General features: G+C 39.9%; 1 protein-coding gene across 21 annotated transcripts in view; it reads left to right on the plus strand.

Moving 5' to 3' along the window:
* DLG2 (discs large MAGUK scaffold protein 2) overlaps window positions 1-22,936 on the plus strand; it is a 1,042,746-nt gene that overhangs the window by 979,380 nt on the left and 40,430 nt on the right. For all 21 annotated transcript variants that reach the window (XM_040583241.1, XM_040583240.1, XM_040583242.1 and 18 more), the window contains 2 exons: window positions 4,930-5,106; window positions 17,589-17,664. In XM_040583241.1, coding sequence (XP_040439175.1) covers window positions 4,930-5,106; window positions 17,589-17,664 — 253 coding nt within the window. The remainder of the gene's footprint in view (window positions 1-4,929; window positions 5,107-17,588; window positions 17,665-22,936) is intronic.

Raw genomic sequence — 22,936 nt, forward strand, 5'->3', positions numbered from 1 at the left:
TCATTATTATCCCTTGCCTTGTTAAGATCATGAAGACCACTAACTCACAAATGGCGTTTACAGCGTTAGCTGAGGAAGCTAGGTTTCTCTCTTAAATTCCCTTTTCTGCCACAGACTTAGCAAGATCAATTAGTCTTTCTGTACCTTATTTTTCATTTTTAAAATGCTGGTAACAACATAGGCATGGTGGGTGCCAATAGGCTGCAATATATGGGATTGCACAATGAATTGATTTTCTATTTCCTTAAAGCTAATGTATTTTCTCCTGTCTAACGTTTGTTACCCTAGATGCAAGAATACATGTCATTAGAAATAGAAATTTACTGCACAATGCAACTTAGCTTTTGGACATACCTCAGATGTTGAAGTATGTATGCTAAGTGGAAGGAAAAAAAAGTCCCCATTTTAGTGGTCTTCACTTCCACGTAGATCCCTCACTGCATGTTTGGCAGCATCACAGCTTGGCAATGGCAGTATTTTCATTTCAAAAAATTTTTGAGGAATGCATTTTCATGCTGTTGTGAAATGCTTGTCTCACATTTTACACTGATGTGGGCTCCTAAAAATGATTAAGAAGCACCCAAGTGCAAAAATAAAACCTGTTATGTTCTGTCCAAATTACTGCTGATATTAGCCTAGTGTAATGATCACTTCTGAAGCTTGGAATAATATCAGGGAAGCAAGGCTCACTTAATCTTAAATATTTGTCATATCCAGCTTGTTCTAAATTTTTGCAGCTCGTGCTTCACTTCTCAGAGCAGTGTTTTTGGTTTTCTACAAGCAGGAGGCTTTCACCAAGCAGAGAGCCGCCATACTTAGCACTTGAATAGCACTTTTCACTTTCAAAATACTGTACAGATATTAAACAGTTTTCCTCAAACTCATGGAAAAACTGGGAATTGAGAAAAAAAATTAAAGATGTTAATGGAAATCCCATGCATATAATTTCTGCCTGTGATAAGCACACCCATTCCTTTTGCTGTTTTTCTAATAAGGGAACTAAGATGGCCGAATCATGATTTCACCACATTTGTTTAACTAGTTTGCAGCAAGCTCTGTTCCCTATCTCAATGTTTTATCCACATCTGACAGTAATCACTGGGCTTGCTATATTTGTAACCTCAAAATGTGTTATCTATCCTATGTAACCCAGGGTCTTGTTTGTGAAATGCACTGTCTAGAAGATACCGAACAGGAATTTTTCTGGTGCTGGCGTGATCATGACATCGGTGACAGCTCTAAAATGAAAATTAAGTAATTCAAACTGATCTCCTTTGTTATTAAAAATTGACTATCCCAGTTCAAAGGTAGACTTAATCAGCTGACTGGAAAAAAAGAGCCCTTACTGCCATAGAAAATGTTCTGTTCTGTATGATCCCACAAGAGCTGAACAGTGGATGCAAGCAGCCAACTGAGAATGTAAAACACTTGGAAGAAGCACTGCCTTTTAAGATGTGCTTTTATCAGTTGTGGAGAAAAAAAGGAGCAGCTGTTAGTATCCAAGCCTGTCAGATAAGTGCTATTAGAAAGCTGTAAGCTTATTGAGTTTATTATTCTTTAAAATTGCAGTAGAAGACACTAAAAATGAGTTACAGCTCAGTGCCTTGAAGAACTGCTTGAGCAACCCATGAATACGCCGACTCAGCTATATGAAAAGGCATAGTCATGTTAGCCAGTTCAGAAAGCTCATTAGCTCTGTTGAGGAGGCTCTGCCTCCGGTATCTGCACTACGTGTGCTTGTCTTCCGTAGCATCACCTCTAACGCGTCACCGAGAGAGGCACTGTGACGTGTCTTCATGGGTTAAATCCTCCGGCTGCTTTGAATAACACATCTTGGCTGTTTCTTTTAGACATTTCATTTTGGAAGAGTATTTGTCTGGGGGAGTTACAGCAGGCAGGTCCTGATCTAACTGGAAGGAAAATATGGTGCTCATCTCTCAGAGAGGGGTGATGGGTGTCTGTGCAAGGGTGGGTCTCTTGCCGGTTGCTTATATCCTCTTCTCAACGAAATATTTCGCAAAGACGCTACTACATTTTAGCCTTTCCTCTGATATTCCCTATGGCATGGCAGAACCTAAGGCATCCAAATCGTACTTACAGCCTGAGAACTGAAAGGAGGAGGTGAGGATGAATGTGTCTACATGCATACAAGGGTGCCTAGAGTGAAGATCTCCATTTGTTTTATAACTGTGCCAACTGCCACCTTGCAAAAGCATATTTTACAGAGCCAGCAATGTTATCAAAGTTGTAAGATTAAACACAGCTATGCTATCAGCTTAAACCTCCTCTGAATCTGAAATGTTTAGGAAAGAGCACTGAAGACAGCTCTCATCTCATTTTCATTTACTAATGGAGTAATCAACATCTGTAGAGCACGCAGTCACAAAATCTTTTGCTCAATGAAAAGTGTGCTCAAAAATTCTCTTGTCTGAGATCTATAATCCCATTTTAATTAGCATTGCACATGATTACTCCAATCAGAGTAAGTCAGCAGCAAACATTGCCATCTGCATTCATGGTTAACATCAGCTAGCATAATGGCAGTCAGTGATTTTAAGTTAATACGAGGGTGCAAATGTCTTTTCAAGGACAAAGAACATTGCTCTACTTTCTTTCTACTACTTAGCTTTTGAAGCACACCCTTCATCTTAGAACTTGCCAAATATGGGGCATTTCCAATTTGGCGTGTGTTTTACAGCTGGGATGTGACAGTCTTGCATATTCTCTGCAACAGAAGATGCAGTCATTTGTTTTGAATAATTTAATTATGCATGGATGCAGGATTGTATTACATCTGCCCAGTCTTCAGCAGGGTTGCCAACCATGTGGTTAGAATTTCAAGGTGTTGATAGGCTTCTATGGCAAGGTATACAATTATTTAGTGAATTTTTAAGACAATGACTGTGCAATACAGTGGTAAAACTCAGACCACTGCATGCTGTTAAGGGCCATAGGGACAGGATGATAACGTTGCTTGCGTGTGCCCTGCTATTTCTCCAGAGATCAAGTGTCATTAATTGGTTAAGAAGAGGTGATGATGATACTTAGCTGCTTCTGGATTTCTGTGCTGCTTCATCACATGTTCTCACAGAAACCCTCATTTGAAAAAGCAGCAGACAACCTGCTACTGATAAGAATCTTTTATGGGTGAACATTTTTACTAAGATACAGCCAAGTTTTCATAGGAATTTCAAAGGTTACATGCAGTCCAAGAACATCTACCAGGAAAGACACAAGCATATCTGAGCTCACGAATTATGTAAAATTCAGCAGTCTTCATCCTCAGAGAAGGGAATTATTTGGGCTTTTCTGAAGATGTTAGTGCCTGACTAAACTTTTTAAGAGAAGACGTATTCCAAATACCATTATTTCCTCCTTCTGAACCAGAACTTTCATGCAGGATGAGGGCTTGCGAGAGCTTTTAAATTATTTTGGCTGCATAGTTACAACTCTGATAACCATTTTTTATTAACTTCTCATTATGAGAAGTAGCCTTGAGTATTTTAAATCTACCCATAAAGCTGCTGTAATCATTCTCTGCAATTACACTACAATACACAACAATTAATTATATCAAATCCTTCTCACAGAAGTGTTTACCAGGGAGGAGATTGCCATGGCTTTATTTCTGACAATAGAAGGGTAGGAATTATTATACACCTCTTGGGGTTTTACTGATCTAACATTTCTGAAGTCAGGGCTATAATGATATTATTTTCCCTATAGGAAATAAACATCAATTCTTGACAGACATGATCTTTAAACAGTATTTTGCATGGGGAAAATATTCCCGTGTATTTTTTCCTGTAAGAAACCAAGATCTGGATGTTTAGCTAAATAACTCCAATGAGCAACCTGCACTCATGGACAGCCTTGCTGGGATTCATGTACAGGGTCTTCCCCTGAGAAACTGGGGCATCCCTATCCTGCAGACTGCTGGTTTATGTGCCAGGCATAGGACTGGACAAGGCTGAGAATTGGTATCACCGTAGCTTGGTAATACAGAGCTCAGGGCAGGCTGGAGATCTTTCCCAGGATCTAGATTGAATAGTTAGGCAGTAAGTTTATACTGAATTATGCCCAGCCACAGTTTGATAGCCAGGCACCTTAAAATCTCGGTTTGTGCTTATGGAGTCCCTAGATTTGTATATACAACCTGTATTATTACATACGTCCTATACATAGGACTTCTTTGTGTAGGCATACCCAAGGTAGAGGTCTGCTTCAGACTGGTGGAAAACATCTTCAACACCAAAGGATATAACTAGGTCTGCTTGACCAGGTGCTGCACTGCTGGATGTGGGCAGTGAAAGCAGGGGTGCTGTGTGTACCCTGAGTGCATTTGGAGGGGTGTATGTCAGACGTGCTGCTCTGGTCAGGCCGTCTTTCAGTTTAGTTTCAGATTTCAGTAATCCAATGTGTTCAACCTAACACAGCTCCAGGACATGAACCAGAGCACCGTGAGCAGGAATAATGAAAGGATTCTCTCTGAAAGCTCAGTTCTGGTCTGAACTAGGTGCTAAGAAGAGAGGTGCCTCCATTCACCTAAAGAACTGCATTACCCTGAGCATGGGTTGGGTCCCTTGTCCTCAGTCCTCCCAATGCATGTGTGTCTGCAGACCCGAGTGTGAGAACAAGACACCTCAACAGCCACAAACTGCTACTGGCAAGGTAGCAAGAGGGGCTTCTGACTAGATACTCTGATCTGGTGATTGTTCTTTATGAAGTCAAACAGTAATTACCATACTTTACTGTTCTGTTTCTCTTAAAAAAGAAGAGGATTCTCTAAAGGTTAACTTCACAGTGGAAAGTTTTCCTCTGAGAAAGACCTTTCCCTTTGGAAAGGAGCAAGGGTTAGCTGCAACATCAAATACACTAAAATGTCCAGAAGTAAATCACCCACCTTCATATCTTCATTTCCTTTTACAGAGCCATGTTTGACTATGACAAGAGCAAAGACAGTGGCCTCCCAAGCCAAGGACTCAGTTTTAAGTATGGAGACATCCTTCACGTCATCAACGCCTCGGACGATGAATGGTGGCAGGCGAGGAGGGTCACTCTGGAGGGAGACAGTGAGGAGATGGGAGTTATACCCAGCAAAAGGAGGTGAGTGCTCATCCTTTCTACTTCCTTGGCCACGATATTAAAATATTTCATTTTATTCTGAAGACAGGGCTCATCAATCTACTGAAAAAATGGGGGCAGTAGAGGAAAATCCCATAGTTATTATTGGAAGAGTTGGAAGATAGGATTTTTGCTGTGAGATTTAAAGACCTCAGGCTGTTTAACTGTACTGAAAAGAAACTCCGACGGTCACCCGATTATACTGTATTAGCAACTTCACAAAGAAGGGGTGGGGAGGGAGAGAGAGCACCGTCTACTAAAAAGCTTTGGCAGAAAAAGGAGTAACCAGAACCTGAGTCTGGGAATTAGCTCTGAATTTGAAGTAGCGCACATGTTTTAACGTCAGGGCGATTACCCATTGCATCAAACTGCTAAGGGATGTAATAAATGTCTTGACATTTTCAAATCAAGACTGTATGTCTTTCTTTTGAAAGTGTAATAGAATTAAACTTCTCAGCCTGTGTGATGTAAAAAAAAATAAAATAAAAAATTATGTAATGGTCCTCTGTGACTTCAAAATCTGTTAATTTAATCTCTGCCTCCTGGAAACTGATGGATAATAAATATCACAGAAAATTTTCGTATAATGTAAATGAAGGAATTTTTGTCCATTATCCAAGCTAAATCTGAATCTTTGTTTAGCTGTGATGGATTCATGCTGAATGACGGAGAGAGAACTGACATCTGCATCTCTCTCATTGTTTATTTACTCTGTCTAGGTGCTTTGGTAAAATTGGCCACAAGTCTCTGATAGTATCACTACTACCACACAAATCAGTATGACTTTCTGCTCTGTTGATAGTTGCTATAGAAAGGTCAAGAACTGAAAAGGTAGGAGGAAAATGAAATCTGTCAAACCACATTATATTTCTCTTTTGCAGCAATGCTCCCATACTGCATATAAACTCTCTATTCCTAGCCATTTCACTTTAGCATTAATATAAAAATTATCATGCCCTTTTTTTGTAGTGCGGAAGTGGGGCATCTGATGCTCTACAGAGCACCTGCTGCTGTTTCAAGAGAGTTGGTCCAGGTGCTAATAGAACTTACAGTAATCCTTGTTCTAAATCATGTAAAAGTAAACTGAAAGGCCATCAAATACCTTGTTGACATAAGCCTCACAAGGACCTTATTTTCTTTAACCACGACCATGTTTGAATAGCAAGCACACCAGGATTTTCAGCAAAAAGCAATTTTGGAGTTGATTAGTAGAAATAAAAACTACATTGTAACTTTTAAGATGGGGAAAATGTGCTCATTAAATAGATTTAGTCTCCAGATATTGAAAAAGGAACACTTGCCTGCTATTAACCGCTACAGTAAATACTGTTGTGATGACATGATTGGATCACACGTGGGAAAAAAGTCTGTTCAGCTGTTACTGAGGGAAGTATGCACACAAAGTTCACTGACAGTGTGATGCTTACTATGAAAAGCTACAAAAAGCTGTCATGCATAATAAAACAACTATAGGGGATAAAAGGGCAAAGCAAGGCAACTGATTAAGATGTATCTTCTGTAAGGCAGAGAGGACGTAAGTGCCTAAAGCTTATTGGGTTACCAGCACAGTGATGTTTTCAAGGACAAAAGATAAAGGCTCTCTAATCAAGGTCAGACGTATGATACAGCCTAGGAAAAAGGTGTGGCTTAAAAAACACTGGGAGAAAAAAAGGGGGGGAAAATGAAAATAGATTGGTTAGATTCTAAAAATAAGAGTCTTGAATTTTAAAAGATGCTCTCCACTTGTCATCCCGATTCTTCAGTAGCGAATCTGAGAGGTCTGGAAAAATCAATGTCATCTGATTTTCTGTCTGCGTTAATGTAATGATGTGATACACCTGAGCTGGGCTGGGGGGAGGTTGCTAGTATTTCATAAAAGGTTGCAGTTGTACAAGGTTATTTTTTCCAATGCACTGAAAAGTGAGTATTATTTCCTTTCTGTGGATTCTGGATGATCCCTCAGAGCCAGGGAGACTGATGTGCTTTTGCCAGCATCTTCTGTGGTCATTTACACCACCCAAGGGGAAGATGAGCAATCAATGCATACAGAGAATAACGCTCATCATACTTGCCTGAACGTACTAATTCAGGGTTGAATTTCCTCTGCAGGTGTGGGCTATTGACCGTGAGAGGCTTGATATAAAACAGAGTAGTCCTGGGATTCATTTGACCAAATGTAGGCAACTATGGCATGGAAATCTTCAGTTAAGCTGTTTACTGCAGGATGCTGTATCTCTTATGGTTTATATGTGACTATTTCTATAGGCATTGCATTATATATAATATGGCATATGTCATACCTAGCAGTAAATTATGCCTTGTGATAGCACAGGAGAAAAAGGAGCATCTGCAGCCGTTTTTGGGGCTGTGACTTGTCCTGCAAGCCCAACTTCCTATGATGTTGTAGGCTGAAGAGATTTTATATTTGTCTTGTACCTTTCAATCCCTCATTTATTTCTGTTATTTTCTTTAGGGTTTTGTGAGGGGTTGGTTTGGTGGGGTTTGTTTTTGGGGTTGGTGGGGTTTCCTTTTGGTGTTGCACTTGGACTCATTCGGCCTATGTACGCATGCAGGAATACTGCCGCATGGGACTGTAACATTTTTTGTGCTTTGGGTCAGGCAGAAGCTACACAGATCCAGGGATTATTAGTGCTAGGGTGAGTCTTTTAGCTGTCGCTTTACTACTTGATCTCCTGTCCAGCAACAGCTAATATACAATTCCTACATTTTTCACAAGTGAAACCATTATCAAATAGCTCTGAAAGCCAGTGACTGCTTTGATTTTATTTTGGTGTGTATATATATGTATACAAATACATGTATATATGTATATATACACACAAAGCCATAACAAGTACATTATATTACTTCTTTAAGGTGCTGTGTAATGGTAACTGCTGTCCAAGTGTTTAGGTTTCTATGTTTTTTACGTCTTTTTATAGGAGAGCCCTTCACACAGTGACATTTTAGCATGAGCTAAGAGAAATTTTGAAAGATAAATCAAGACTTCATACTCTGTTTCTCCCCTATGAGATATGTGTTATACCAGAAGAAATCATAATTTATAATTACAGGGGAGCTGCCATTCATTATTCTCTCCAGGATGTTTGATACATTACCAGATTTTACCTCTTAGTGATTCAGTGGAGTCTGAAAGCTATTTTTCATTAGATTTCAGTGCTGCTGCCAGTGTGTGGACTTGTTGCCTGGTTGATTATTAATTGTAAAGTCAGGCTTTAAGAGGGAGTTTTGGAGGGTAGCGCTGCAGCTAGGGGACATTTATGAATGAGGCAGCATGAAGAAATGAGGGTGGCCTGTATTTCTCCCCTGATCTGCACAAGGACCAAATCTCATGAACTGGTGAGCCGGTGACCTCAGTGGGGATTAACAAAAACTAAATGCTGAGTATCCTGCAGTGCTAAAACACCATTGTAGCCCTTTCTACACCTGAAAACAATGTTTTGTCCATTTGTCAGTATCTATTTATTGCCTCATTGGAGCTGTTCTTGACCATGGGACTGAGTATCCAGCTGGGTAGAAAACAAATATAATGCTATGAAGGTGTGATATGGTAACATATTGATGCTGGGAACAGTGGGACTTCAACATAAGAGGCTGCAAACCCCTTCAGTTGTGGTTTGACAGTAAGTAAATCATTATAGTATGAATGAATTAGTATTGAAGGCCAAATTTCTCTTGGTTCCACATCTGCCAAAAAGATTCATCCAATGTCTAAGGTGAGAGCAGGGCAGAGTTATACCGGGCAGGTTCTCCAGGGTGAGGGGACATAACTACCAGTCCTGTACCAATGCCTCAGGCAGCCTGTGATACTGTTTGGGCACTATGTTTACACATGCAAACTGCTCCCCGATTTTCAAAAATCACTATTTTACACTATAATGACCAACAGAATTAGATTTATAATATATTTTTGTTACATTTAGACATATAGATGTATAGATCTAGATTAGAAGTTCCATGTATGCTGGGCTTTTGATCACAATAATTTTTATTTGCCTCATTGTCCTTCCTATGGTCCAGATAAACAAAACAAATTCAGCTTCCCATAAAGGGTAGCAGCAAGCTGAGCTGCCTATATCTAAGATTCCCTCTCCATGGAAAAACATTAGTTAAAGTGAATCAACAAGAAGCATGAAACCAAAGTGCATGTTACAAGTGTATTAAATTCCCAGACAGATGTTCTAATTCAGTAGTAAAGAGATTTTAATTTGCTGTAGCATTGATTTTACACCTCCAGTTCTTTTCACTTTTTCTCCGCTGAGTCTCTGTACACAGAAAATCTCCTACCTTGCAAGCCCCACACGACAGCAACCTTCCACTTCTTGATGAATGTCAAGCTTCACTATTTTCTGACATGTGTATGACTGCTTGACTTGGGTTTGTGGCTCTGAAAGTAAGTTAGGCTGCGATTTCACACATATTGCCCCAGAATGGCTGAGTGTAACTTCTCACCGCTTTTACTACTGCTCCCACTATAGCGTGGATACGGCCTGTATGCTGTAGTAGAGGATTTGGTCCTAATGGAATATTTAATGTATTTGTACATTTTTATATATAGATGTGTGTGTGCGTGCATGTATGTATGTATATACATATATATATATATTTATATATTTGTTATAAAACCACTAAAATATTTATAATAATCTTCCTGTTGTCTTTAAGATGTGCAGCCACAAAACTGCTCTCAAACTGGACATCATTCTAAGATACCCATTTTCCACTAGTTTAAATGCATCTAACTACAAATTGTTGTGCAACTTGTATCTGTTAATACCAGCTAAAGGTGTATGATGGTACCAGCCTGATCCTTGTGTTCTCAAACAGACAACATTCTCCCCACAAATACATGCAACCACTCTCTCCTTTCAGAGCAAAATGGGGGGGAAAGTACATGAAAAACAATGTTTCACAAACATTTAAGGACAAGGAACTAAAGGTTTTCCCAGCACAGAAGTCCCTGTGGGGAAAAAGCCAACTTGAATTTGTTATTCTGCTCAGCTTGGTAGAAGGGCATGTTTATCCACTCGAGTTCTATTTTTAACAGTTTCCTATAAACTGTCTACCTTTCTAAACATTCCTTAATACTTTAATCCTTAGATGAAAACTTTTTAAGGTGTGATAATCATGTAAGCTTTGTCTAAAATAAGTTCCCTGACTATACTTCCTAATCTCATTGGCAAAAATAAATATGGAATAAAATTGATATGTATGTGTACATATGTATTTTATGAGAATTCAATTCCTAATGGCATTAGGTCCACTCTTCTCATAAAATATTGACCAGGTGCTGAGCTGCTCCCTATAATCAAGTCACTGAAAGTGGATTGCTGAATGAGAGTACATTCTCTCCTCCTGAAAAATACATGTTCTGTTGCAAAAATACCACTTCAGGAATGCTCAAAAATAGTTTTGGGAATGGGAATCTAAGCTCAGAGCTCACATAAACAACACCAAGCAGTGCAGAGGATGAAAGCAATAAAAAACCATGGACCAAGTCCACTTATTTGGACCATAAATAATAATACATCGTTTCACTTCTTTCACTTGATGGGCAGGCAAAACAAATATAAAGTGGATGACCTGGAAATGGTGAAGCAAGAAAAGAAGAAACATGTTAATACAGATGTGAAATATAGCAGGGTCTTTCAAATATCTATTTCACATTGTATTCTTCTATACTTACTACAGTTCTCATGCTGGATTTGGAAATAACTCATTCTGCAGAACACTTTTGTGCCAAATCTGTGCAGATTAGATGACTATGGCCATTTCATTTGATTCTCGATACCAATTTGCAATGTACGTATGTATTCTACGTCAGTGATGAATGCTGTTGTTGAAGATTAAAGCGTGTCTCACTTGGTGTTTTATATCTCAGCTGTGAAGACTGATTAGGGCCTTTAGAAAGGCACTGACAAAATTCCCAGTGGTCCATTAACCCCCAGCAATGGAAGATCATGGTTCATGTCTGGCCAAGTTATGCTTGATTTCTTCTTGTTTGCAGTGCACAAGAAGAACTGAAAATCTCATTTTGAAAAATCTCAAAGACCCATTTTCAACAGCTGCGCATGCGCAGAAACACAAAAGCAGATAGACATCACACTGCAGCGAGAGTTGCATCCCAGTAGTAAGTTCCTCAGGAGAGGAGTAGGAAGAGAACAGCATCCAAACAAACTGAAGCCTTGAACTGGCTAGTGAGGACACACTGAAGTGTGAGGTGTATTTTCAATGTACCTCTCCACTTCTTTAGCTTTACTTGGGAAGAAGAGAATGAATCCTGACCATTTTTTGAAAAAAGGGCCACGAGGTGTCTACTCCCAAGCAAGGTTTCCAGAGAAAACAAGTATACAGGGTATGCTCCAGCTGTCCCAGATCTCAGATGGTCTTAGACCATTTCCCTGTACGCAGCAGTGTTTCTGCAGGGAGTCATTTCCCTGTACACAGCAGTGTTTCTGCAGGGAGTCACACTTTTGGAGAGCAGGTGGAAAGCCGGAGGTGAAACCCCCACCAGTTGGTGCTAGTTTCCACATAGGGCTCAGAGCTTTTCATCTCCAAACTCACATCTGCATGCTGGATGCAGGTGTCTTTGAACATTTCTTGAAATCTCATCGAGTTCAGTGACCCCCAGGCACTTTTGAAAATGGGACTTGAGCCATTAAGTACTTTTGGAAATTGTATTTGTGCTTTCCTTATCCCTTAGGTTAGCTCTGTCGAGCAGATAGATAATTAGAAATGGGCACAGGAGCGATGTGTACATCAGCAAGCCAGTGTCGCAAATCTGGGCCTCTGCAAATTTGGCAGATAGGAATCCTCCCCCTTCACTTCATTTTCTTTGCACAACTCCGCATAATCTTGCTTTTGCAGGAGTGGTGAAAGAAAAATGGATACAGTTTGAAGTGAAATATTTCTTCTTTTAAAGACAATTTCCTCAGCTGATTGATCAAATTGTTGTCCAAGGGACGGTAGGTTTGCTGTCAACTAAAGCAATGTAAGGAACTGACACTCATGCATGCCATTTAGGCGTTCACGATGTCAGCTGCTGCAAAAAAACCTTTTGTGCCTAAACTCCCTTTTTCTTGGGGAAAAAAAGGAGTCAGGTGTATTTTTCCATAAATATGGTGATTACAGACCCAAAGGCTCAAAAAAAGTGCTAAAAGTGCTTGAATGGGTGTTCTTTTAAAAAATATATTTGCTAAGAGCTGCATCAATGATGCTAAAAGAACTGCTATTCAAGACTCTCTCTTCATCATTTCAGTTCCCTCTTTAGCTCTGCCTATGGCAAAAGTGTCTCAGTAGCTCAGATGAGAAATTGTGGGAACGCCTTAGTTCACCGCATTCATGCACTCTGACCACCTCGGCAAAGACTAAATCTTTGGAAAGTCAAGCTACATTCTAACAGAGTTCTCCAGAGCATGTAAAACCAAGGCTCTTCAGGCATTCAGACATTGCATTGAGTCCTTCAGGAAAAAGAGAATATATTCCTGACACCAGGGCAAGACATGCCACATTTTAAGTCCCAGACCCAAGACACGAAGGCAGTAGAGCACCAGAGCTGATGTACTTTAGGAGCATATTTGAAAGTGGGCAAAACCATTTATTCTACCCCAGCATTTTTTCCAACAGCTAACCCATTTCTTTGACACTTCGGGCAACAACAGTAATATAATCACCCTGAGACACATGAAATTTCACCTTGGAAGTTTACAGTTCAGCTAAATTATAAGTAACCGAGAACAGTTTTATTGTGGAAGGTGTCAGGAAAATTGCAACAGGGGGCAACACTGCGTGCTATCCTTAATACAGTACCAGGTTATGAAACATTTGTAATATTCAGCAGGCATGCTGAGCATGTATGAATGTTGTCGGTATGTTTGCCTGGAGGATTAATGGCACTTAATGACATTATTTATATACTTCTCAAAGCGGTGCAGAATGTTTCTGCAGCCCCTCATCTGTCTGCTATGCCTGTAGAAAGCAGCGATGCCTCCGTGGCTGCTAATGCAATTATGGTGAATTTCATAAATAAGATTCACTCTTCAGGGTTAATTTCCAAATTTCTTTATGCACTGAATAAGAAATGAAGTTAAAAGCAGATGTTGCAGGAAGTTAGACATAACTGGAATGAGTTTAAATGTTAACATAGATTAATAAGTAGAATACTGTGTTCATTTGAGCTAATTATTTTCTCAGAAGGCATCTGTCCTGTTTAGGCAATTACACAGCCTCAAGTCTTAATTTCTTACCGGTACTACCAAGGGACTCTATCTGCTCATTTAAGTTTGAGACTGTTCATGTGTTTTTAATAACACAGATTTAATTTGAAAGCTTCATTTGAGCTGTTTCCATGTGAATATTCCACACTTACAGAAAAATGCATTTATTTTAAATTTAAACTGTAACTATAGTAACCAACATTCACTGTGTTTCAGTAGGAAATATATAAGCCCACTCAGACAGAAAGAAACGTGTTAATTATCATTCTATCAAAAGACTAGAGTTTGCATTTTAAAAAATAATTATCTGAAACTACGTATTCTTACTATCTAGACTTAGAAACCAAGAGTTTTACAGGAATGCATTCTACTGTCATTTCTGGGAAACTGTGAAAGTTCAAAAAAGGCTCATATGTGGACAACTTTGGAGGATATAATAAACCTCACTTTTTTCCCTAGCTATTTATTGTCTAATAAAAGTACAATATCGAGCTCTTATAAGCTAGCTTTGCAGGACTCAACTTAGATTTCCTAGAGCAATTCTTAACCTTAGACAAATAGAGTTACTGTTTCAATTATACATAGATGATTGGATTTTCTTGCTTGGGCCCATAGATGATAGATTCTGTAGATGATTTTGCAAAGGTAGTAAATGTCACTTTTCCAGTAACGACCATATTAGTCAAAGTGAGTAGGGACATGAGTAGCTTCATAGAATTATAAAATCATAGAATGATTTGGGTTGGAAGGGACCTTAAAGACCAGGGGCAACCCATATTAAATTTCTGAGGGAACTGGGGGTGTTTAGCCTGGAGAGGAGGAGGCTCAGGGGGGACCTTCTCGCTCTCTACAGCTGCCTGGCAGGAGGCTGTGGGCAGGTGGGGGTCAGTCTCTTCTCCCAGTAACAAGCGACAGGACAAGACGAAACAGCCTCAAGTTGTACCAGAGGAGGGTTAGATTGGATAGTAGGAAAAGTTTCTTCACTGAAAAAGTTGCCAAGCATTGGAACAGGCTGACCAGGGAGGTGGAACCACCATCCCAGAAGGTATTTCAAAAACACATAGATTCAGTGCTTAGGGACATGGTTTAGTGATGGACTTGGCAGTCATGGGTTAATGGTTGGACTTGATGATCCTACTTTTCAAACCCAAATGATTCTATGATTCTAAAGACTATCCAGTCCCAATCCCCCTGCCGTGGGCAGGGACCTTCCACCAGCCCAGGCTGCTCCCAGCCCCGTCCAGCCTGGCCTTGAGCCCTGCCAGGGATGGGGCACCCACAGCTGCTCTGGGCAGCCTGGGCCAGCGTCTTGTCACACTCACAGGGAAGAATTTCCTCCTAATAGCTAATCTAAATCTCCCCTCTTTCAGTCTAAAGCCATTCCCCCTTGTCCTGTCACTGCCTGCCCTTGTAAAAAGCCCCTCTCCAGTGTCTTTGTTGGCCCTGTTAGGCACTGGCAGCTGCTATAAGGTCTCCTCCTCTTCTCCAGGCTGAACAACGCCAACTCTCCCAGCCTGTCTCCATAGGAGAGGTACTCCAGCCTCTGATCATCTTTGTGGCTTCCTCTAGACCTCCTCTAACAGGTCCATGTCTTCCCTGTGCTGGGGGCCCCAGAGCTGAGCCCAGCACTGCAGGTGGGGTCTCACCAGAGCAGATCAGAGGCAGAGAATCACCTCCCTTGACCTGCTGCCCATGCTGCTTTTGATGCAGCCCAGGATTTGGTTGGCTTTCTGGTCTGCAAGCGCACGTTGCTGGGTCATGTTGAGCTTCTCATCCACCAACACCCCCAAGTCCTTCTCCTCAGGGCTGCGCTTAGTCCTTTCTCTGTCCGGCCTGTGTCTGTACTTGGGATCACCCTGACCCACATGAAGGACCTTGCACTCAGCCTCGCTGAACTTCATAAGGTTTGCATAGGCCCGCCTCTAAAGCCTGTCAAGGTCCCTCTAGATGGCATCCTTTCCCTACAGCATGTTGACCATACCACACAGCTTCATGTTGTCAGAAAACTTGCTGAGGGTGCACTTGATCACACTGTCCATGTTGCTGGCAAAGATGTTAAACAGCACTGGTACCAATAGCAACCCCTGAGGAAGATACTCATCACTGATCTCTACTTGGACATCAAGTTGAGCGCTGTTGACTGCAACACTTTGAGTGTGACCATCCAGCCAATTCTTTACCCACCAAGTGGTCCATCTGGCAAATCCATTTTACTGAAGCTGTGGATATCAGGTTCGAGTAACATCTGAGTCTTTTCATTAGAGCTTTTCAACTTTCTTTAAATCTATGAATACCAGAACTGTACAGACTAAGCCAAATTTTGGGTCATACCACACAGCAGTTTGGGCTCAGGTCCCGGCAGGTGAGCTCACAGGGGCTGTGTGCTCTTGTTTTTCAGACCAGGACTGAGCTTTCAAAGCAAATACAATTTTTGCCCTCTCTTTCTGCACTTTAGTTCATCTTTTGGGTGAACATGTACTAGATTTGTTTGTATTAAACTGTTCTCGAAGACGAGCTCACCCAATGCACCCACCTGCTAATGGATGGTCAGTTCATGGAGCTAGACTAGGACTAGCCCAAAATAAAAATCCTGAAATGTTTGTGTCCTCTCCTATTTGGCTACATTATTTGGTAGTGTCAACCTGCCACACCTTTTTTGCAGAGCTAACCCGTTAGCAATGTTGTCTTCACTGAAATGAGTCAGAAAAACAAATTCTTTGCATTCTAACTGCTTGCAGATGTTTGTGGAGGGCATGGTTTAAATAAGACCAATCACCCAATTCACAGCGTTTTACAGTGGCTGAAAATAGCTTTTCTGCCCCCAGCATTTATATATCTCCTCAGAAATGCTCTCTGGCCAAACTATGTAGTTTTAAGTAATCAAAGCCTCAAGAAAGTTTCTGTGCACTTGAACATTGTAACAAATAGCATACCTCCATCTTTCAGAAGATAATTTTGAATTTTTTTTTTTTTTTTAGGTTAGATTGGGTTTTTAAAAGAAGAAAAACTTTCAGTGATAACATTTTCAAAATTACTTAAGTTGAGCTGAGGTCAAGACCGTCAAAAATCTGTGGCATTGTAAAGTCAGTATTGTAGAACCTAAGATTTAAACAGTGATCATGTGCAAAGGGCTCTGCAAAGAATGTGTCTGGAGAATGTTGGTTTATGGGTTTGAAGCAATTTGAGAAACTTAAAATACCTAACTCATTTGTTAAGTATTGCTCAATAACACATTGGCCCCTGGAAAGCTTTCAGGTACCTCCCTCAAACTCAGGTTAGAAGAAATTCTCTGGGTTTTTTTGAGATTCAAGGCAAAGGTTGCTCTGAAGCATAAGGGAAAGGAGCTTCCACTTCCCCTCGTCCTGTCTGCTCCAGTCAGACAAGCTTCTGGATCCGTGCAGTCAGCTGATTAGCACCTTGAAAACATTACAATCTATTCCCTTCTATTACTTGGTTAGTTTTCTGATGGAGGGAGGCAGCAATGAGGGGCACTGCTGGGGGCAAAGGGAAGTGAAGCAATGCAGGGGGAAGGAACAAGACTCTCCTTTCCAACAACTACAATTTCTTACACCTTCTCAACCCGCCAGGTGTAGCTTCACCCTTTTTACTTTGCACTGGCCATGAACTTAGACAGTTCACTGCTGTTTGTCACATGCTGTTTTGTAAGCAATTTTAAGTTAATTTTTAGGGTATTTTGAAGGTATTTTTGAAGTTCATTGGTCTGAAAATACAGGTGTGTTTTTTTAAAAAAAATATATTCAGAAATTGTGAGATTCACTTTACCTTATTTGCATGATCTAAAATTTACTCCATTGTAAAGTGCACATCTGAAAGCAGTGAGGTGAACAGCTTATTCTCTCCATCCTTGTTTCATTCCTCTGACCACAGAAGAACTTTAAATGTTGCCTGATTTTTTGACAGCTTAAATTAGACAGGGTCTTGAATGAGCTTTTATCACACTCCCACGTGCGTTGGGAGGCAGTGCCGTTCTGCTGGTATAGGACAGCCAAGACTCCTTGAATACAGTCCTGTGTTTGCCACGAAACTGCTGCTTGGCTGGGGAAGTGACCTTATGTCTCTCTCTTTCCAACTTATTAATTTGCTTTAAATGCTCACTGTATGTATAGTAAGCCACTAATGGCCTTGGGAGATCAGATATCAAATGTATTGTACAAAACACTGCTACAATCAACATGTGTTTCTTTATTTGTGTTTTCTTTTCCCCAGAGTTGAAAGGAAGGAGCGTGCGCGTTTGAAGACAGTGAAATTCAACGCAAAACCTGGTGTAATTGATGCAAAAGGGGTAGGTAAATAGTGAAATCTTTTGAAATTGCACTTTGTAATTGTTTCATATGTTTTAGGGTCGAGAAAATTTTAGCAACATAAGGAATATTTAGATTGTTGCAACCAAGACCTGGAGTACAGTGAAATACAGACAGGAGTATAGTATGATACAATCTTCAAAATAATTAAATATTCTTTCTATAATAATACTGACTGACAGTGCCTCCTAATTGGAAGGTACTAGGAAAATAAAGAACATTGTGACAGCTGTGATTTTAGTTAAAGGGTGGATAGGGAAGAAAAGACTTTAAAAACCGATGCAGATTGATAATTGTTTAATGAAATAGGGCAACAAGTGTAAATTCCCTGGCTTCACAAGCTGTTAAATCTCAAACAAAAGATTGAAACTTGAAGAGTCCTGGATGCAAAAATTAGGTTTTGGATGTTCTGCTTTGACAGTTGTGACAGACATTGAACACAGGTGTGTTTCACAGCAGGCACAACGGGTCAGCCAACACAACACATGCAAGTTCCCTTCCACCGGTGCTACCTCCCACTCTGCAGCATCACTTCATCATGCTCAACAGCCGACAGTTCTCACTAGCCTGATGTCTAATTCCCTGTACGTTGCCATCTGGCTGGTGAGAGTTATATGTCCACAGTTCTGGCTGTTGAGGTGTATTTTCCTGCTGAAGGGTAGCTTGTATTTATAGCAGTAGTGAACACTTGACTTTGCATTCACAGGAATTTACTTTTTACAACAGTCCAGTTGGCACGCATGGGATTTACAGCTGAGGGTTTCTGTGAGCAAACCAAGAGACAGAGCTTCAGCAATCATCAGCAAAAAGTCCTGTTTGGCCACAGAAAACACAGGGCAGGGCCAAAACTGGGTGATGAGAGGACACAGTCGTAGGTAGGTGCTAGCAAGGGGCAAAACCAAGTGGTTCAGCAGGTCCCTTCCAGACTGGCTGTTCCTGTGGTCCTCTGCCTCATCTGTAATTCTCATTCTTAATCTCTTCTGCTTCAGTTTCCCTCTGTCATGGGAAGAATTATTATTCTATTGTTCCCATAATAATTATTCCATTATTCCAGTTTATTTTGTCTTTCACTCAAATTAGCAGGGTAAGAAGTTCCTCTTGCTATGGACAAACATTTTCTAGTGCAGTGGGTCCCAAACCGCTACCTGCCAGCAAAACAGTATTCCAGACTTGCAAATACTTCCCTGTTACTGCCCTACAGAACAGTACCTGAGTTCAGTGTAAATGCAGAATAATTGCACAGACTGAACCCAGTTTTCCAGATTTATAAGGTACGAGGAATCAAGAGTTCAGGCTCTGCACGTTATTTGCACATGCAGATAGCTTGGTATAAAATATGTTACAAAATGTATAAAATATGGTACAAATTGTGAAAGGATGTATTCATCTCATTGCATTTCTTCAGGAGTCAGAATTCCATTTTTCATTTTGAAATGGCCAGTCTCTGCAAACCCGTAAATTAATGTCGCCATTTATTTGGAGAGACAATAAGCTTTATATTGCCAATGAAATCACTTGTTAAATGTCTATTTCCTGTATATAATCAAAGCCTCAGGGAAATAATTCATTCATATAACTAATGGCCCTTATTCAAGTGAGTCTGTCAAGAATTTAATTACCTCTTGATTCCCCAAATTGTTTTTCTATTTTTGTCATCAGTGCAACATTAATCTCACAGCCATTCATGTCAATGTTTGTTTCAGTGTTTAGGAAATTGCGTAATTACAGACCAAGAACACTGTACCCTTTTGAAAGCACACTTTCTATTGTTAGTATTTGCTAAAATTTGCTTTTGTGTATTAAAAAAAAATATTTAAAAATCCTACAATTTCAAGGCTTTCTGGGAAAAGATAATTCATGCTTGTGTTTGGAAGAGCATAAAGGGAAGAAGTGTTCACTGTTAAATTAAGGATCAACATGTGAAATGAGGTGTTTGAGCACACATGTATGTATGTGCTTTCTAGGGACTGGCATTTCCATTTAGTCTTTCAGTGTTCAAAAAGAAGTGGTGTAAGCTGTCTAACAGCGTATGCTTTAGGGTTTTTTATCTGGAAGAAATTCAGTCCAGATAAACAGGGCTGCAGTAGGCCTAAAGAACTCTTTTGTTTTGAAATCAAGCTAAAATTCAGATAGCAAAGGGCTTATATGTGTCTGTTGCACCCTTATGCCCATACATTCATGACCATGTGGACAAGCAGTACTGTCTTAATTTACCCTAAAGATTAAATTGGGAGAATAGCTTTTTGTGGGCTAAATTTGGCCAGCTGTGCATGGAAGATTTTTTTTTAAACAAAATTAACTGAATGCAGAGAATCCTTGAGTTTTTTTGCACAAGTAAAAGGGTTATCCTGTTGCAATTTTACCAGAATCATCTTGCTGGCCTCAACCTTTCTTCCCCTTTAGAAGCAATGTTTAAGAGCGAATAACCCACAGCAAAGGTTTCATGCATTAGTGCAAAAATTTCTTTGAGCTAAACTAAGATTTTAAAACATGAGCTGTCTAGTTATTCTACAAGTTCTTAAAGTTTTATGCATTTATACCTCATTTTTAATCTCAAATCTGGAGATGAGGTACAAAGAAAGAATTACAGATGGTGTGACATCTGTAGCTGATCAGCTTCTTGTGTCTCACTGAAAAGGTGTTTAAGAACACACTCAGCATTGCTAAGACAAACAGTTGACAAACCTGTTAGCAGGGATAGCTAAAGGATAATATTTTCAAAGGCCCAAAAGTTTCTCTTTTTCAAGCCAAACTTGGGTGCATTACCTCATCTAGAAAATTAGTTCAACTTTTTTTTTATTTGTAAATGTGATTTAGAATATTTATATCACTTGTAATTAGTTTCATTGGACTCCTCCAATCCATGGCTTGTGAAATTAAAGTCTACAAAATCAGGATGGATACAAAACTAGGGAATGTGACTCACAATTAGGGAGCTCCAGCGATATCTTCTGGTCTCAGGTTTAAATCAGACAAGTCAGACAATCAGATAGTACCTTTCCATACAATGCAAAATTAAATTCTGGTGCTCATTATTACAGGATATTGTATAAAAATAATTTTAAAAGGAATTAGATAAGTTAGCAAGCAATGGATCCAATGACGACTTTTAACACTTTTGTCATGTAGCTCAGGACATGCTAATTGTTGATTTCAAGAAGCAGAGACGTTATAAAAGGGGAAGGATCATGTTTCCTCTACTTTTGCTTTTCAACATCTGTTACTGGGTAACTTCAGAAAAAGCTGCTGGGCTAACTGGATCTCTGGTTTAACCCAATAAAATTACTTTTCTTTCATGTTCTGTTCATTCTGACTGAAAGAAACTTATTTGTTCAGGTTCAGAGACATCATCAGAATCCTAGGTCCCATTAACATTTTTAAAGATATCAAACCAATTAGAGATGTTAGCACCTGTGTAATAAGGAAAAGAATATAAATATTGGTATAAACAGCTTCATTTCACAAAGCAAAGATAGTGCTTCAGTTGTGTTGACCAAGTTCAGTCTCTAGCTTCATTCATATAATTGTAGTAATGATCTTCACCAGCTTTTCTAGTTGTCATTGAAGGTGGCTGGAGTATGAAAGCAACCAGTCCGTCCCTCTGGTTCCCTACGGCTGCTCTGTGCTGCTGCAGCAAAGGCCAGGGTTTCCAGGACACGGGCTACCTTAAAGGTTCAAACTTAGAAAAGATAAATGAAGGTAGCATAAATAAAGTGAAGATAACATGGTTATGATGTCCTAAGTGATTGCTGTCTCAGACTAAGGGGCCCACTGGTCTATGGATAATCAATGGAAAGTAGAGCAGCCCAAAAGTTTGTCTGATATTCATGCTGGAGGAAGCTACAGGAGTTATGTGAGCACAAACTCAATTCAAAAGTATATTTTGTGCTACAATGAACTCAAGATCATATCCCAGGTATCTTCTGATGCTCCCCTTTACACCAAAAGGAGCAGAACATGTTAGTAGCTGTTAGCAGGGCTATATATCTGCCAAAGCAGTACACTGAATTCTTGATAATTCTCCCTACCATAGGCCTTCAGGCTGAACAAAAATAGCCTTTCCTTTCCTAATCCTAAAACCCACAGTGGTTGAGGGCTTTTCAGATTTTTTTACTGAATCAAAAAGAATGGCAAAGGATGGAAATATTACAGAGGGAAAAGAGATGAGCCAGTAATCTGCTTTTTTTCTCAACTGTTGTAATTACCACCAGTCTTTCAGGAGACAAAAATAGCATCTCTTTTGCTTTTCTCCCTGTCAGGTCATACACTCTTTCTTGACTGTCTCTTGAAAATATTTTTATAGGAAAACTGTAGCTCTTGGAAAGACCTTTATCAGCATCTCACCTTTTTACTAATATTCATGTATGTTGCCTGTTCCCAGAGACATGTTGCACTATCTCGAAGCATAATGTTCAGGTAAAAGTTAATTTTATACAGAGAACTGGGTTTTTATACCAGTTCTCTGTGTGTATATGTGTGTGTGTATATATATATATATATGACATTTTTATATATATGCATTTTCATATGTGTATATATATGACATTTTTATATATATATGTGTATGTGTGTCTTCAGATATATATAGAGAGATATATGGGATATATATATATATATGCCTTTTCATTTCACACCTTATTTGGGCAGTTACTCCAGAACATTGTCTTAGGGACAAATACCCAGTTCCACTTTCCAGTGAAATAATGCACATCATGCCTCTCACAATCTCTCATTGCTTAATGCGTGTGTCAGGGTGCATGGGGCGTGTTCAGGCTATGACTACCAGGAAGCTTTGCCAGCTGGTTGCCCACCCTGGTGAGGCTGCTCAGTGGGGTGCCAAACAGGGATGAGGTGCCTGCCAAGAAAAGGGACTGCCCCATCCCTCCAAAACCTCTTGCAGCAGTTTTGCTGCTCATCAGCAGTGCATCATCACAGCATCCTGGGCTGTGACCCGCACCATATTGCTCCATCACTATCCATTGTGTTTTTTCTATTCAGTTAGCTTGTCATCCACAGTTCTTTTCATATTCCAGTCAGATCACCTACATTGCACTCAGCCTGCCCCTTCAAATGCCTCTGAATGTATTTATTATGACAGTCAGAAGCTTGATAGCATTTAATAATATTTCTTATGAGCAGATTCTGTTTACGGATCCAACAGCCCTGCCTCAGTGTCAGGTCATCCTCTTGCTTTATTGTCATTTTAGCAACACTGCACTGAGGCATGAAAGGAAAAAGCCAAAATTGACTGAG

This window comes from Falco naumanni, chromosome 2 (genome assembly GCF_017639655.2).
Source record: "Falco naumanni isolate bFalNau1 chromosome 2, bFalNau1.pat, whole genome shotgun sequence".
Taxonomy (NCBI): Eukaryota; Metazoa; Chordata; class Aves; order Falconiformes; family Falconidae; genus Falco; species Falco naumanni.